The 17,271-nt window shown below is 42.0% G+C and overlaps 2 protein-coding genes across 2 annotated transcripts; one reads left to right on the forward strand and one right to left on the reverse strand.

Annotated features, from left to right (window-relative positions):
* Positions 1 to 1,113: 1,113 nt before the first annotated feature.
* Positions 1,114 to 1,785, forward strand: LOC136354139 (uncharacterized). Its single transcript, XM_066305820.1, has one exon. It carries the CDS (start codon positions 1,114 to 1,116, stop codon positions 1,783 to 1,785), a length of 672 nt encoding a protein of 223 aa, XP_066161917.1.
* Positions 1,786 to 7,937: 6,152 nt separating this feature from the next.
* Positions 7,938 to 13,139, reverse strand: LOC4350218 (acetolactate synthase small subunit 1, chloroplastic). The gene is made up of 12 exons (XM_015759674.3): positions 12,924 to 13,139; positions 11,726 to 11,942; positions 11,512 to 11,595; positions 11,142 to 11,210; positions 10,959 to 11,042; positions 10,722 to 10,874; positions 9,879 to 9,965; positions 9,618 to 9,722; positions 9,401 to 9,523; positions 9,169 to 9,321; positions 8,404 to 8,469; positions 7,938 to 8,282 (listed from the first exon to the last, which is right to left on the reverse strand). Exons 1-12 carry the CDS (start codon positions 13,127 to 13,129, stop codon positions 8,199 to 8,201), a joined length of 1,431 nt encoding a protein of 476 aa, XP_015615160.1. The 5' UTR covers positions 13,130 to 13,139; the 3' UTR covers positions 7,938 to 8,198.
* Between the last annotated feature and the right edge of the window lie 4,132 nt (positions 13,140 to 17,271).

The raw sequence follows: 17,271 nt of genomic DNA on the forward strand, positions 1-17,271 counted from the left end.
CATGTATACAAACTTTGTATTCGTACGTATACAAACTTTGTATACGTATGAATACAAAATTTATATACGTATAAGTTAAAAACCAAAAAAAATCAAGGGAAAAACAAAAAAACGAAAAGAAAAAACCGAAAAAGAACCAAGAAAATGCGCCGCACGTGACGCTCCCACGCCATTCCACCGTCCCCCCCCCCCTCTGCGCGTGCCACGTGGCCGCGCCGTGTGGGAGGGGAGGCATGCAACTGATCTTTTTTTAGCGGTTTCGACTGTACCGCTTGCAAAGATGGAAAGGCTGGCTGCGAAAATCAATTTCGCAGGTGGAGCCAATGGCTGCCTGTAAAATCCGTGCATTTTCACAAGCCTTTATGTACAGGCAGGGTGGATGACAACCTGAAAAAATCTATTTTGCCCGTTTGCAACATATGTTTTCTAATAGTGAGTATTACTATTGTACCGTGTTGAATTAGGTAGAAGAGATATTGCTGTGAATACTAGATTTTGATTTGTCTGTGAAAATGTTTTTTTTATATATCAGTGTTTAGTACTCTCTTACGATGTTGAATTAAATAGGGACTACTGTAAATAATAGATTTAATTGAATTGAGTTAGAATATATATAAGAGTAAATGATAAAGTAATTTTTGAAATTAAATGTAGATGAAAACTATTCCTATCTACCGTAACAACCTGATACTTTCCTGTCTGTTGACGTAACTGTTTGTATCCGATCTGAACCAAACTAAAATTAACTGACCTATATTTTTTAATAATTAACTAACCTAATAGCTGTGGTAACTTGTGTTGCATAATATTAACTGATCCGTATGTATCCCAGTAACAGCTGCTTTATCGAATTCGAAGTTAATAAGGACAAACTTATAATTTCTTTTTGAGAACGAGACATATTTACCCTGGCTTTTCTTCTATGCTATATGCATGATCGGAACAAAACTATATACGGATTATAGCCGCGCGTCCGTCCGTCAAACGTGTGGTTAATTACCTCTCCTAATCTATTTAACCAATGTTAACCCTGCATCGAGTTCTTCGTCCCCGATTGATCTCGCCGTCGACCACCACCACCACCACCACCAGGTAGCTGCTAGTTAGCTTGCCATGTCATCGTCGCCGACGAAGGACGTCGTCACCGCGTCGACGGCCACCTCTACGTCGGTGGCCGCCACCGGTTGCAACCTTCTCAAGATCAAGGTCCGCAACGCGATCAAGAAATCTCACCAAGGCAGCAAATACGACATCGAGTCGTCCAAGTTCCAGGTCGCCGGTCACACCTGGAGCTTCTTCTTCCACCTCAACGCGAGCAAATATTCGGGCAACGGCTACTCCACCGTGTGCCTCAAGCTCCACACCGCCGACTCCGGCACCGCCGCCGCCGCTGGCGGCATCCGAACCAACGTCCGGTTCCGTATGGTCAATCTGCAGCCGTGCGTGCCTCCGACGAACGAGGTGAGGAGCTACGCGACGTCGTTCCACGGCACCGGGAAGGCGGAGTACCGCTGCTTCACGTTCATCCGCCACGACGTCCTAGCGGGGCAGTGGTTCAGCACCGACGACGAGTTCGCCATCCACTGCGACGTCGCCGTCGTCGAGGAGGCCGCGGCGGCGGCGACGATGTCGATGGAGCTCGGGCCGGATGACCTGGATGGCCTGATGATGATCTGCAAATGCAGCGTCGACAATGACGATGAGCCATGCAAGAGCGGTGGCACCCGGCAGAGCCACAAGGAGGCGTTTCGCAAGTACTTTTTGGGTTGTTTTGGAACAAAGTAGATATATCTAGCTATGATTTCTTATTTATCTATAGTTTAGGGTTTACGGGTTCGTCAATATGCATTGGGATTTTGGTGCAACGTCGGTACGACTAGAATTTGAAACAATTAAACTGGTCGTGTATGCACCAACTTGTCAATATACACAGTTTATTTGCTCGTGACATCAGTCTAGCTAGTATATTTTTCTGTACTTACTACATCGTGTATTTTATTCGAGGATCATACTTATTACACTTTCCTGTATTTTATTCAAGGGTCTTTTCGTCTTATGTACATTACAGTAATGTTGACTTAAAAAAGTTAGTTTTTTCGAATTTCCTATTGCGCGCGTCTGCGCCAGCGAACGAAGTCGCGCGCGGTTTGGGCCCAGCCCACCACATGATGTTCGCTGGCGCGCGGTTTGGGACCAGCCCACCACATGATAACGCAGCTTCACAGTGTGGAAGGTGGGGACACGTATACGTTCGTATGGGCAGCAGATAGGATCAAATTAATTAGCGTAATCATGATCACGATCTGAATTACGGTGACCATTATATTTTTTTTTCTACGTAAAGGTTATTTCCCTTTTTTCTGTTTGCATTTTTTTTTCTGATTTTGCCGCGCGCGTTTTTCTTTTCTTTCGCCGTTTCTTTCATATTTTTTTTCAATCTTTCACACACCTTTTTACAAATGTAGAATTGAAAGTTTTTAATTTTGACATGAAAGATATCAAATCTTTACTTAAAAGTTTTCAAATCTAGATTGAAAGTTTTAAATTTGAGTTGAAAGTTTTTAAATTTGAGATGAAAAGTTGAAAGTTTTCAAATTTTGACTTTAAACAAATTTAAATTTCGAGTTGAAAGTTTTCAAATTTGGGTTGAAAGTTTTAAATTTGAGTTGAAAGTTTTTTAAATTTGAGATGAAAAGTTGAAAGTTTTCAAATTTTGACTTTAAACAAATTTAAATTTCGCGTTGAAAGTTTTCAAATCTCGGTTGAAAGTTTTCACATCTGGATTGAAAGTTTTAAATTTGAGTTGAAAGTTTTTCAAATTTGAGATGAAAAGTTGGAAGTTTTCAAATTTTGACTTTAAACAAATTGAAATTTCGAGTTGAAAGTTTTCAAATTTGGGTTGAAAGTTTTCAAAATTTGATTTCACGATTTATTTTCAATCTGTTACTTTAAAAAATCTTTTAAATAAGACAAAGCTACAAATCTTACGTTAATTATCATCATTATCTAAAACTAAACGGATTAGTTACGCGTCTCACGAAAAAACTCCCGAAAAGAAAAAAGAAAACCGCAACAAAACAATCCCTAACCACTCCGTCGTTGCGCGCACCGATCAACTTTCTCGAATTACTGTAGGGCGTAATTAACTCTAATTACCGTAATTAACACTAATCATCATGTTTAGTGATGGGAGCGCGGCGTGATAGGGTAGTGCGCGCGAGTTACTGTAGCAGCGCGTATGCGCGAACTAGCAAGTCCCAGTTTTTTTTTATTTTTTTGAGAGCAGGCCTAAAGCCACATTACACAATCCGATTCTGCTGGATAAAATCCTCGTAGTAATATGTGAAAGGGCACGTATTCTACTGGTTGCAGTGACCTGAGTAGCAACCAAGGTCCTGAGTTTAAATCTCCATAGGAACGAATTATTTCAGATTGGGTTATTTAAGTGCTATAAATTCCCTATGGTCCTGAGTTCAAATCTCCATAGGAGCGAATTATTTCAGATTGGGTTATTTAAGTGCTATAAGTCCCCTATTTGATAGGCTAAGTTCCTAATTTAAAAATGCTACATATATCTAATTGAATATAGAGGCAGAATAAAAAATACCCTTCTCTGAAAGAATAAAAAAAATAAAAAAAAAGACCTAAGTAAAATCGGACGCACCGACGCACTAACAACCAGGTCATAATGGTCGTAATGCATTTCCTGGAGTAACACTCCTTCGCTACAACATGCGCAGCCAAATTCGCTGAACGAGAAACCTAGCTTCGGAAACGAACGGAAACCATGTTCATCGTTTTCGTTTTCAGAAACCCCAGATATGACTATGGAATCGATTATTATTAAATGCGAAAACGGAGCGAATAAGGTAATGTATATTTATTGGAACATAAAAACTTTTAAATTGAACTTCTCAAACCAACGAAGAGATGTAGCTAATATTTTTCTAAAACAATAAATCAAAAATTCTATTTTTATCATTTAATATAGTATACTACAACTAGTTGTGCACTTCACTTTTTATATTTTCTTGTAAGAAAGGAACTATGTTCATCTATAACTAACTATATAATAATAAGTAGTATGGCATGATCTAATAAAATTTTAAAAAGGTAATTAGGCAAATAAAATCTGAAGTACGGCAATAAAAATATCTCTATTTAATTAAGCACCTTAATACATAGTATAAATATAATAAACATTTAGAGTATAAAAGGCTGAAGCTAATCAGTTGTATATGAGAAATTTTTCGTCTCCGGTTCAGAGAATAAACCTGAATTCATTTCCGTAAAGTTTCTGATGGATTTTACTTTCCGACGGATGCTTTATCATATTCATTTCCGCTTCCAAGAAAAAAAATTTCGAATTCGTTTCCATTTCTAAAAGTTTCCGAAAAAATTCTGATCGACGCTTTCCGTTTCAGAAAACACGTCCAGAATCCGAAAACTTTGCGAACCGTTTTCATCCCTACTCATACCTGTCTTGAATCAACCTGAGTTTGCTACTCTTGAATTACTCCTCGATATATTGAGCGACTGAACTCTTGTTCAGACAGCATTTTCACCATGATAGTGTTTGGAACTAATATGTGAGCTAAGGCCTATATGTAGATTAATTCTTTACAAAATCAAAAAAGCCTACCTCATGAAAAAACATGCATGTCAACCTTTAGTACCACCTTGTCTATTCTAGAACAAGACCTTTTTGAGAGGGAGATTTCCCTTCTAGCCATTTGAGATATGTATGGTGGAGAGAACTAGAGGAACACATGCGTTCGCTCGCATTGTCTCGCCTGACATAGGACAGCTAGTTTTGTTCACTTGAGATATGTATGGTGGGTTGTGAAAGGGCCTATGGGTGCTGGCCCATTACCACTCCTAAGTGTGCATTTGTTAGATGAGTAAAGATGGACAGGATATAATGACAGAATGATACAATATGATGGATTGCTTTGATATATTAAATAATATTGTTTGATTGGTTAGGTTCTTATAAAGTATTGGATAGTAGGAGATAATGTTTGGCTACAAGCTAGTGAGGTGGTACGGTATACTCTTCTATGCACTTTTGAACTTTTTTAGCTTATTTTCTAATTGTTTTTCCCTCTTCTTTTTTTTTAACCATGTACCCATGTTCCCATACGTATATCAGCTAATGGTATGCTATTTCCTACTTTTGAATTTAGATCCAATATCTCGTGTCTATAAGCAGGGGGGCGTGGCCAAGAAGCTGCCAGCTGACTGCCCCCTTCAACCCGACCTAATACTCTCATCTCATGAGTCACTTCTTCCATTATGCTGATCTCTAGTTCCTATCACTTACATTCCATCATCATTGTAATAGTATGGTCTCATTGGCCCCTATTTACTCACAGCAAGTGACCGCCTTCTTGTCGCCTGCCTTTATCTCTCTTCCCTGTAGAAAACCAATCACAAGTCCCTCCATGTAAAAGGAAGTTCTATATTTCTGAGAACCCTAAGGATATGTTTGACACATGGCTCGGTATGAGAAGGTCCCCGTTCATATGTTGGGATTTGGAATCTCAGGAAAGATGAGTATTACTTCTAATTCCGATTGAATGGGCATTTGTTTTATTTCAAGAAGAACCCCAAGTAAGGCACTAGTCTCATATTCTAGGAATGCCCACAATCGCTTGTGAAAGAGTTATCTCTTCTTTGTATGTTTGTAACCGTTGGAAACGAAGTAGCAGATTATTTAGTAGTCTTATCTTAACTGGTAACTATTATTCAAACAGAGCTAGCCCTCTTTCATCATACCTATGTACCATCCACATATAGTACTATTTTGTGAAAAACTAATAGGTATTCTACATATAGAACAATGCAAAGCTACTTACCATATACTATTGTCCCTGCTTTACCTTCCTTTCTTCGTGCACTCATTTAGTAGTAGTCAACAAACTTCTTTTGACTTGACCAAGTTACTTGTATGGATAGTACAATAGTAAGCCTTTGCTTCTAAACGATATTATGAATGGATCAGCTGTAAATTAATTGGTGTCATAAATGAATTTAGCTAATCAAAGTAGTAAATAGCGTAACACCAAGCAATCGATCAAAGCCAACTATTGTAATGAATTTTCTAATGTCTCTTCCAATCTAAACAAATCACGAGAAAATAACTTTATTTTTTAATAAACATGTTATTTCAACTTAACCACCATAGCGAAATTGGTAGATACAGGCATGATGTCACTATGCATAGTCATTCTAGGTCCACACATGTTGAAGATAGTTGTATAAAATTGATAGAACCAATTTGATGAAACATCTAATAGATGAATACTAAAATTTGCTAAATCAACTGCTCCTCCGGAATGGTTGGTAATACCACTTAAGGGTAGATAGACCAGAAAAACTTGAACCAGATTATATAGGCAAAACCTGAGAAAACCTCAGAGGACTGCTTGTCATTTTTTTTGAACTCTTATGAGGTAGCAAGGAGCCATTCAAGTATGTGTTCAAAAGAAAATCAACACACAACCGTTTAAAGTTGTTTATTTGTTTCTTTAATGGAAAAAGAGGACTTGGTTTTCACTATCCGAAAAGTTTCAACGATGCCATGCTGGCCACTTGATGTCTAAAAGTTTCAGCTATAAAATTTGTTACTCCCTCCGTTTCGAAATGTTTGACGCCGTTGATTTTTTAGCACATGTTTGATCGTTCGTCTTATTTAAAAAAATTAAGTAATTATTAATTCTTTTCCTATCATTTGATTCATTATTAAATATATTTTTATGTAGGCATATAATTTTACATATTTCACAAGAGTTTTTGAATAAGACGAACAGTCAAACATGTGCTAAAAAGTCAACGGTGTCAAATATTTCGAAACGGAGGGAGTATTTGTAGAAGATAGGCTCCCTCCCCTTATTCCAAGAATGAATGGGCTGCTTGGACCTTCCATTTCCATCAAATGACGTGGCTTCCCCCGTCTCTTCCTCCAGTTCGCTTTCCTCCCTATGCTCCTCGTTGCGCACCTGTGGCGTTTTCACGAGACGGTCTTTTGCCAGTAGTAAATCCTCCTATGTCGGTATGGGTGGGTTGTCCCTTGTTGCTACTTTCTGTTAGGTGAAACCCATGAACCATGGTGGCCAATTGCTTGCTCTGGTATTGAAGTCCATCTGCTCTCTGTACACTATGGGGGTGTTTGGGTGGGAGGCAAAAAAATCGTCCTTCTCTTTTCTGTTTCAAACATCCATATACACCTCCCTTTTCCATGCAAAACAGGTTATTCATGGTATATTTTTCATAAAGTACATGATAGATATACACCACTATACACGTAACACCATACTCACGTATCTGTAAATACTCTTTTGAACACACGCTTAAAGAGACGAAAACCAATGATACACACTCCTGATCTTACTAAATTTCTGCTAGAAGCTCACTTGCTTGTGCGTAATTTTTTTGCGCCGTGATTTAAATTCTGAAAGGACTCGATCACAACACCACTAATAATTCGATCATATTATTTGCCACGCATTGCCTCCTTGATTATAACGATGAATTAAATATTTTAATAAATAAATTTAACAGATAGATTAAAATAAGTTCTAAACAATACAACAAAACAATGTTTCTTTTAAGAAAACGTAGTTCTAGAGACGTGGAGTAAATACTCTAAATAATACTGCAAAAATCTCGTAAAGTTGCTGATAGACCAAAGCAGATGCTGAGCTATTACATAAGCTCTGTTGCGAGCCATCCGGGACACTGTGATGCACATTTTTTTTAGTGTATGGAACGATGCGAGATCTCAGGAGTATTAAAAAAAATTGTATCCAAATCATCTCATCCTATTCATTCAACCAAAATACATGTATTTTTTTAAAAAAAAAACTTATACGAAACGATGAAATTCACCCTTGAAAACACCCTAATGAACAATTCCATACACGGATTCACCCAAATACGCAGAAAGCCAGAAACTATGCAATATAAGAACTAGAAAAATAAACAGCTTTAATGGTCAGATACAACAATTTTGAGCCAACTCAAATACTTTTATTGAATCTTTTCTAATACAACTGACACAAACTGTGACCACTATTTTCTTATTGTATTGCTTTCGAATGATTCTATCACTTCAAGATTGTGATTCTAACAGAAGAGAACAAAATTGAATCGAAATGACAAGATGGGGATGACCTCTTTGCCAACTGACAAACAAACTACAGAGGAAGGGAAAACCCACGGAGGTATTTGGAATCGACTCCTGACTCACGGCGCAACGCAACCCTGCCAGTTCGTGCAACCTGCAAAGAGGAGGATCAAGAGCAATATATTGCAACCATCTGAACTATGATTTACGTTGGATTCACTACTGTTGGTTGAAAAACATGGTGCAAGATGCAAAGTGATAAGCTCAATACAAACCTCACAAATGCCATAGGGCTCGAGCATCCTTTGTAATGCGACCATTTTATCAAGGTCTCCAGTAAGCTGCATGCCAAAACAATGTTGTTCGCCAAGCAAATTATTAAGGAAAAATATATAACACAACAAATTGGTGCCAATATGATTAGTTGGCTCTTGAAACTAGTTCATAAAAACTACTAAAAAGGAGATTATGTTGTTCACTAATGTGCAAAAAATATAAAATTCATGACATTCAGAAATTGAGATCATCCGTAAACTTAAAAGTTTTCTGAATGGTAAAACAATTGTTGCATGCAAGCAAACTATTAAGGAAAAATATTTGACAGAAAAGCAATTGGTGCCAGAATGGATACATTGCCCTCAAAACTACTTCATGCAAATACTAAAGGAGATGATTCAGTCATCAGGTATATTGTTCATTGGTGTAAAAAAGCATAAATTCATAATGTTCAAATCAATCCAAATCAACAAATTACATCATTTCCTAATAGCATTGTCTCTATTTGACCTATATTGATTTTCTTTACTGAATCAAAACTGCGGGAGAGGCTCCCGCCATATATATTTCAAGAAAAAATGATAGCTTATGTTCAAGGATCTATATTGAAATTAGCATCAGCTAATTGAAAGCTACACTAGAGAGATTTTCTCTAGTCTATCTCAATATCTTACATCAAGCTGATAATTATAATAGTTTCAAAGATCAGTAAGATATAAGGGCCAATGAGGTGGGTGTATGTAAAAATAGCCCATGACTATTACCTGAAGAGTTACGGTGTGATCTGATACATCCACAGTTTTGGCCCGGAAAATATCAGCAATATCTAGGATAGCCCTGCGGGCTGTGGTGTTTACAGCAATCTTTATGATCATTAACTCTCTAGCAGCAAATGGTAAATGAGTAAGATCCTGGACCTGAAAATTCAAACAAAATTTGAGCTAAGTTTACATCAGCATCAATAACCATGCAAACCACAAAGTGAATAGGATTTACCTCATAAACATCAATGAGCTTATACAGTTGGTGTACTAGCTTGGCAATAGACTCATCAGTTCCAGGGACAACAGTAGTGATCCGAGAAGTGCCTTCTTTTTCAGCTGGGCCAACAGCCAGACTCTGTCAAGTGATGAAATTATTTAGCATTCAGTGGAACCTAGAAACCTGCAGTTGTCTAAGTGAGACAACATAAAATATACAAGGGGAAATGAACCTGAATATTGTAGCCTCTTCGGGAGAAAACACCTGTTACAACATTGAGAACTCCAGGGAAATCATTCACCAAAATGGACAAAGAATGTGAACAAAGCCCTGTTGGCTGAAGCAGCAAAATTATGCTAGCTTAGTTCGAGGGTATACACTAAATTCAGTATTACAAGTCAGTCAAAATAAATACATAATTCAGTGTAGAAGTGCAGAACTAGATGGAGGTGAGGGTAGCTGCAACCAAACAATTCAGAACACAAGAACTTACATCACCGTCAGCCATGACACCCCAATGAGCATCAAGAATTTGATTTGTTGTGAAGTTTTCATATGACTCCACTGGATAGACATCACCCTAGGAGTAAGAAGATAATCACATATAAAATAGTCAAAATCCAAATGAACATCCTGGTAATGATAACAACCCATATTAGTGCATGCAACACAGTACCCATGATCATTTTCTAAACAGCGATACTCAGTTTTACAATTCTGAAATATCAGCCTACCGTGTAGTTATGCTAAGATAGATAACACTTTTAAATATTTCTAATTAAGGTAATATTGTTCAATACAATGCTGACATTAGTCAGGAACAACAAATTAAATAATGCATCCAGTCCTGGATGCATAAATGATTCCCAAAATAAAAAAAGAATGAATGCACGGGAATAAGGCCCTGTTTAGTTCCAAAGTTTTTTTCCAAACTTCCAACTTTCCATCACATCAAACCTTTCATACACACACAACTTTTCAGTCACATCGTCTCCAATTTCAACCAAATTCCAAACTTTGGGCCGAACTAAACTCAGCCTTAACACATAATGATAGTAATATATTGCAAAGAATAAAATGGTTTATAGTATCAAACTTCATGGAATGAGCAGCAGGAGAGCATTAATAAGATCAATTTGAAAAAATAAAAACTACAACTTGATTGGAAAGAAAAATATTGAAGATATTATGAGTGTTCGACAGTTTAGCATGCATGGGAAAGTTAGAACAACACCATAGAGTAATATATGTATAAAATATATTATTACAATTCTGAAGAAATTAAAGAGAGATCATGGCTGAGTTCACATGAACGAGGATAATTGATGTGTCATACTTGTGAAGATTCTTCAGAATTCTGGTTAGCTGTTTTCATCGCAGTGTTGACATGAGATTTTGATGGCATTGCCACTTCAAGATCAGGATAGGAAGCTGCAGAGAACCGCCAAAAAGGAGCACTTTCTCCCATTTTCTCACGCCGCAAAGCTATCTGTTGCATTAATAAGTTTTATTACATAAAAATAGAGAGATGAAAAGAGCATATTTTTCTAGCCTCTTTCTGGAGAAGTTTAACCTTGCCAGTTCTGGCAATTTCTTTGATTCCAAATTTGCTTAGGTTCCTCTGTACAGCAACAATTTTTCCAGGATCTCCAGTTACCTTCAACATGAAAAAAAAAAAGAAGATTTTTTTTCTTTCATAAAAACCACAAGAATTATGGTCGATGTGATCTGCAAGGTAAGATAAACATAGGATTACCTCAATAGTTAGTGTGTGGTCAGAAAGGTCAACCACCTTTGCTCTGAAGATGTCAACCAAACCCATCACCTACATGTAAAAGCAGATAAACAAATAAATAAATAAACAAGGTTTAGCATGTAGATTTGCAGCTTTGCAAATCCAGTTGACATTTGTAATTTGTAAATGTGCAAATGTTTCGTCCATTATCCACTTAATTCTTTAAATTTTGCACCAACTCAGTAATCAGTATTCAGTGCTCCTTTTTAAGGTAAATCCAGAAAATGCAGATAGAGTAAAAAAATCCAGACATTATGAAAGTTGTAAAATCAAAAACACAGCACAAATATAAATCCCCAGATGGTTTTCTCATAAGGTTGTGCAGTCATACCTCCGGTCGCTTATCTGGCTCAACATTTAGTTTTATAAGCATTAGCTCTCTTTCAACTTGTGGTTCCTTCGACAGATCGTCAACCTAGTTGCATTCACATTAGGCTATGAATATCAGATATATTGGAAAGAATGAACGAGTTAGTACAGTCACTCTTGCTACTATTAATCAGCAAACATCTTAGAATTCATATGATAAGGAGGAAAATACTGACCTGTATAACATTAACAAGTTTGTTTAGTTGCTCTACAACCTGTTTCAGTATTTTCTCAGTTCCAGATACTACTATTGTAAATAATGCCTTGTCCTTGTTCAGCCCAACTGCCAATGACTCAATGTTGTATCCTCTTCTAGCAAAAACTCCAGCAATTCGATTAATCATCCCACTTTCATCTCCAACAAAAACTGATAGTGTATGACGCTTTATAATCCTACAAGATAAACATAGAAAAAAATATAGATCAAAATGGAACTAATACAGGCATCTTTAACATTTCTATATGGCAGATGCTATTATTTATAACTTAAAAGGAAGTCCTAAAAAACATGAAAGGACGACAAAACTGTGTTGATTGCAATCTTCAATAGAAATGTATAACAATTGGTGATCTCTTTAGGTATACATATGCAAAGAGGTATATTAAAAGGTTGCTTGAGAAACTATTGTTGCCGTTTGATGTTGAAGAAATCATCATAGAAATGTTAAAGAGGAGTTGTGCTAGACTCTGGTTCAAAGGCCTACATGGTCATCAATTCATCATATACATACATAAATATGGAAAGCTTCTTAGTTGTCTAAATCAACCTTAACAGAAAAAGCATATTATACACATCTTGAAAGTTGGTCCCTTTGTTAACACAACTAGTCTTCAGAAGAAAAAAGGGGTTGCATAACTGAAAGATACTGTTATACAATTTTCATTGACATGGACCAAACAAATAACAAATGTTCTGTGCAACTAAATCATCTTACGAGAATTGCCATTCAGCAGCTAATATTCTGGACTCCGACGTAAGTCACTTTACAGGCTTTGTGGGCAACAAATGCAAACAAGCATGTCACAAACACCCAATAATGAATGCTTGATTTGAAAAATGATTGTAATTCTGGTCAATTATGCTCAGGCGCTACAGAAATGACTGCTCAGAACGAACCATTTCAGATTTCACAACGGAATGCTAAATCCCCGAATTCCACACCCCTAACACCATAATCGATCCGATACGGCGACACGAGACGGGGAGAAATAAAAGATAGGATCAGTTCTATCTATACACTATCAGGTCAACCCGGATACGACGAGAGTTCCATCAAAATGGAGGGGAGCTCCCATTTCCGTAGTCCTTAACGCCCAGAAACCCAAATCAAACCGGACCAACAAAAATAATTTTCGAGCAGGTACGGATCTTACGAGCCCCTGGGGCTTGGCGGAACCGGCGCGACGCCGCCGGTGGCCGGAGAGGGAGCGGCGGCGCCGGCGGCGGCAACGACGGCCGCGGGGCGCGACCTCGGCCTCGCGCCCCCGCAGACTGCCACCGTCGTCGGGCGGTGGCGCCGGGCGCGAGCGGGTTCAGCGCCGGCCACCGCGAGGCGGGAGGCGGCGGTGGCGGTAGCCATGATTGGGAGCGGAGGGAGGGAGGGAGAGATCGAGGAAGGAGGAGGAGGAGAGGCGGTGGGCCGTGGGGGGGTTTAGGGGGGATGAGTCAGATGGTGGGCCCCACATTGCTCGCCACGTCGGCATGTCCGGCTTTGGCGCTGGCGGAGATTGTCTGCGTCTGCGGGTGGAGTTCACGCGAAACGACCACGCTAATAATTCCATGTAAGAGCAAGTTTAATACTTCCTGCGTCCTAAAATATATAGCCATTTTTAAGTTTGATATGGGTATTAAAAAAGTAGATAAGAATGATTGGAAAACGTATGTGATTGGTCGAAAAGAAAAGGTAAGTGAAGAACAATAGTTGTGATTGGTTGAGAGATTGAGATAGGTGAAAAACTAGCTTCATTTTGGGACAAGACACTATGCTAGAAATAGCTATATTTTAGGACGGAGGTAGTAGTATAACTAAATGTTAACTCCAAATCATCTATAGATAATCTAACAGCCCATTTATATAATAGTTACCTATAAAAATATAGTACACTATTAATACCTGGTCTCACTTCTCATACACACACAACGTCTTATAATCCGTGTTATAGCTGGCTATAAATCTGTAGCCCGCTTTCTCTCTTCCCTTTTCTTCTCGATATGTATTATAGCTAGCTTATACCTTGCTATTGTACTTGCTCTAAGAGCAAGTAGCCGACTACTAGCTTCAAATCAACTATAATCACAATTCATATAATAGTTATCTATAAATATATACTACACTATTAATACATGGTCCCACCTATCATACACAAATTGTGTCTTAGAGTCTGTGGTACGGTTGGCTATAGATTTATAACCCACTGTTCTTATTTCTCTTCTTTTATCTTCTCGATATGCGCTTATAGCTGGTTTATAGTCTGCTGTTATACCTGTTGTAAGCCGCAGGGTTAACTAGACAAACCATACGGTCGTACTGTTCTTTTATTTACTTTTAATAGATAGCTGACGGAGCTCGTGGCTCCTCACCGGGAGACCGCGCAGGCCCCCCTTTGCCGGTTCGGCCGGGGGCTTAGGGTGAAGTCTCAAGCTCTCTCAGTATGTGAAAAGATCGCCAGCTAGGAAGAAACGCGAGACACGGGCGATGTATACAGGTTCGGGCCGCTAAGAAGCGTAATACCCTACTCCTGTGTTTTGGTGGATCTGTGTATGAGGGAGCTACAAAGTGTGAGCCAACCTCTTACTTGTTCTAAGTTCCGAATCTGGAAAAGATCATCCCCCTTTCCCTATGGGCAAGGTCCTCCTTTTATACTTCAAGGGGATACCACATGCACCCCTCTCTTTCCAAACTGGACTTTTCTTCTCTTCATAAATGGACGGAGATTTGCACGGTTGTCCTCCGAACATCCTTCTGACGGGACGGCACACACCTACATCCACTTCTGCCGAAGACAGGCGCGTCGTGGGAACGTGACTGTCTGCCGACGACATGACCAGTGTCAGACTGGTCATTCTTGTCCTCCACGCGTCAGTTCAACAATCTGCATGTTCACCCTTCTTCATACAACATATAGGCTGTAATGGTTGAGATGAAGCCTGGTATAAATCTAACCAGGGCTAACGTGCCATCTCTAAGAGATTACACGCTAGCTCCGGCTTGAGACGAGTGCCTAGAGGCTTTCGTCTTGACGGGATGGGGCAAGGCGTGCGTCAGACCACCAGTCGCCACCTAACCCGTGATCTGACCGGTCTGTGACCGGTCACAGACCGGATAAAGGAACGCGCTGCACTGTGCTTCATGCAGCGTGACACGTTCGACCAGACCGCAATAAATGCGGTTAGGTGAGGCTCACCGTGTTCACCCAACCCATTCATGTGGCGCTAACTCCACAAGGGGTCGGGGCGCCTCGGCCCTCGGGGCCGGGGCAGGAGTCACCCGACCCCCCTCGGGGAAATCAGGAGAAGGGCGGACACCTCACCCTCGGGCCCGACGTCCCCGAAGGTGCCAGGCCACGTGGGCGATTGTGTCTGCCTCAAGCCTCTGGTCACGATACTCCCGGTCCCATATCACCGACAGTAGTCCCCGGCGTTATGCCAGGGCGATCGCCCTTCTCAAGGGAAGCGATCGGGCGTAACGCCACTCCTAAAGCCTGGTGACAGGTGGGACCGGTTTTCATGGTTGCGCAGAAACCCAACGGTCTCAAACCATGCACATCGGTAATGGTAACTTGGCTGTTCATAATGGGCGGTCTCTTTAAGACTGCCACATCACCTAAGCAGCGCACGAATCTGGGTGAGCTGATTTGCTTCGCCTGGAGATATGGTAACGTCGCTTCGGCCGGCGAGCGTAATTAATGCGCGCACGATACGACCTATCTCGACTGCCACAATCGCATATCCACCTCATGCGCCGCAAGCGGGCGAATGGGATTAGTGGAAGCGTGGGCACGAGAAACGAGGGAGCGAGATAGTGAGAAACGAGGGAGCGAGATAGTGGGCGCGAGAAACGAGGAGCCGGGCCCAGCTATGGCAAGGGTATAAAAATACCGAGGAAAAGTTTTGCTCCCTTCCTTTCGCCATTATTCCTCTTGCCTTCGCCGCTTGAGCCCTAACTCTTTCTCTGCTGCGCCCTACCTTCGCCACACGCGCTCGCTCTCAATCATCCCTTCCTCCGGCGCCATGGCTCGGGGTTCCGCTCTGCTCGACGGAAGCGTACTTCCGCCTTCTCGCATCGTGAGCGAGAGGCATGCCGGGCTGCCGCGCCGCTTTATGCCGGAATCTGCCACCGGCCGGGAGATAGTGATGCTGGGCGAGGGACGCCCGGCACCAGACTACCCGGGGCGGTCCGTCTTTTTCCTCCCCTTCGCAATGGCAGGGCTGGTTCCGCCATTTTCTTCTTTCTTTATGGATGTTCTGGATTTCTACGATCTCCAGATGGCGCACCTCACCCCTAATGCAGTGATGACATTGGCCATCTTCACGCACCTGTGCGAGATGTTCATTGGGGTGCGCCCATCTCTTCGGCTGTTCCGGTGGTTCTTCACCGTGCAGTCGGTGTCGCCGCCGTCGGTGGTTGGTGGCTGCTACTTCCAGCCGCGGGGGCCGGTGTTGAACCGCTACATCCCCTGCGCCCTCCGCAAGAAGTGGGACGACTGGAAGAGCGACTGGTTCTACACCCCCCTCGCCAACGAAGCGCGCCTCCGACTTCCAAGTCAGCCCCCGGCGCAGGTCTCCAGCTGGCGGGCGCCGGTAGATCTGGGGGATGACTATGACGCCGTCCTCGACCGCCTGGCGGGCCTGCGATCCCAAGGGCTCACAGGGGCCATGGTGTACGGCGACTACCTCCGTCGCCGGATTGCGCCGCTCCAACGGCGCGCCCGGGGCGCCTGGGAGTACACCGGGTCCGAAGACTACATGCGGACCCACCAGGGAGTCAGATGGGATTGGGCTCCCGAGGACTTCAAGATCGTGGTCCAAAGGGTGCTGAATCTCAGCTCCGTGGAGACGTCTCTCATTCCTCAAGGTATCCTCCCCCTCTGCAGCGATCCCGACCGCGCCTCCATTCTGACCATTATGATGGGGGTCGGGGCCTCAGAGGAAGAAACTCCTAAGGGCCACGACGGCGCGGGCGAGAGCCGCCGGGGGGAACAATCTACCCCAGGAGGGGGTCGTGCTTCTGGGCCCCGCGTCGGGGGCTCGGGGAGCAGCCGCCCTGCCGACGCCCAGGGGAAGAGGAAGCTGGGAGGAACACCTCCCCCATCTCCTCCCCGAGGGGGCGGGGCGGTGCGTGCCAGCAGTCGGCACCCGGAGGGGGCCGCGCCGACATCGCAGCCCGAGGGGGAGCGCAAGAAGAAACGGCTCCGCAAGATGGGGGAGACGGAACCATCCCGGGGAAACCTGATTTCCCCTCCAAGGTGGTCATTTAACCGACCCCCTCGCAGGTTCGTCCCACTCTCATTGCGACCGCCTTTCTTTTATCCCAAAAGCAAGTTTTCTCTTACCTATCTTGCTTGTCTTCTGGTTTTTTCTTTTGCTTCAGCGATGTCCCGTCACGTTCCTCCCGCCATCCCAAGTCCGGCCAGTCCGAGGCCGAAGATCCGGGGGCCGTAGAGGAACGGAGGCGAGAATCTGACCGGCGAGAGGCCGCAGATCGCCTTCGGGAAGCTGAAG

The sequence above is a fragment of the Oryza sativa genome, chromosome 11 (assembly GCF_034140825.1).
Source record: "Oryza sativa Japonica Group chromosome 11, ASM3414082v1".
Classification (NCBI taxonomy): Eukaryota; Viridiplantae; Streptophyta; class Magnoliopsida; order Poales; family Poaceae; genus Oryza; species Oryza sativa.

Bases quoted from the DNA above. Each gene is read 5' to 3' on its own strand.
- LOC136354139 (XM_066305820.1), top strand. From the start codon at position 1,114: ATGTCATCGTCGCCGACGAAGGACGTCGTCACCGCGTCGACGGCCACC.
- LOC4350218 (XM_015759674.3), bottom strand. From the start codon at position 13,129: ATGGCTACCGCCACCGCCGCCTCCCGCCTCGCGGTGGCCGGCGCTGAA. The intron at 11,596-11,725 runs GTCAGTATTTTC...GAATGCAACTAG, and splicing joins AACTTGTTAATGTTATACAG to GTTGACGATCTGTCGAAGGA. The intron at 9,723-9,878 runs GTAAGTTCTTGT...TTGCTGCTTCAG, and splicing joins GTGTCATGGCTGACGGTGAT to CCAACAGGGCTTTGTTCACA.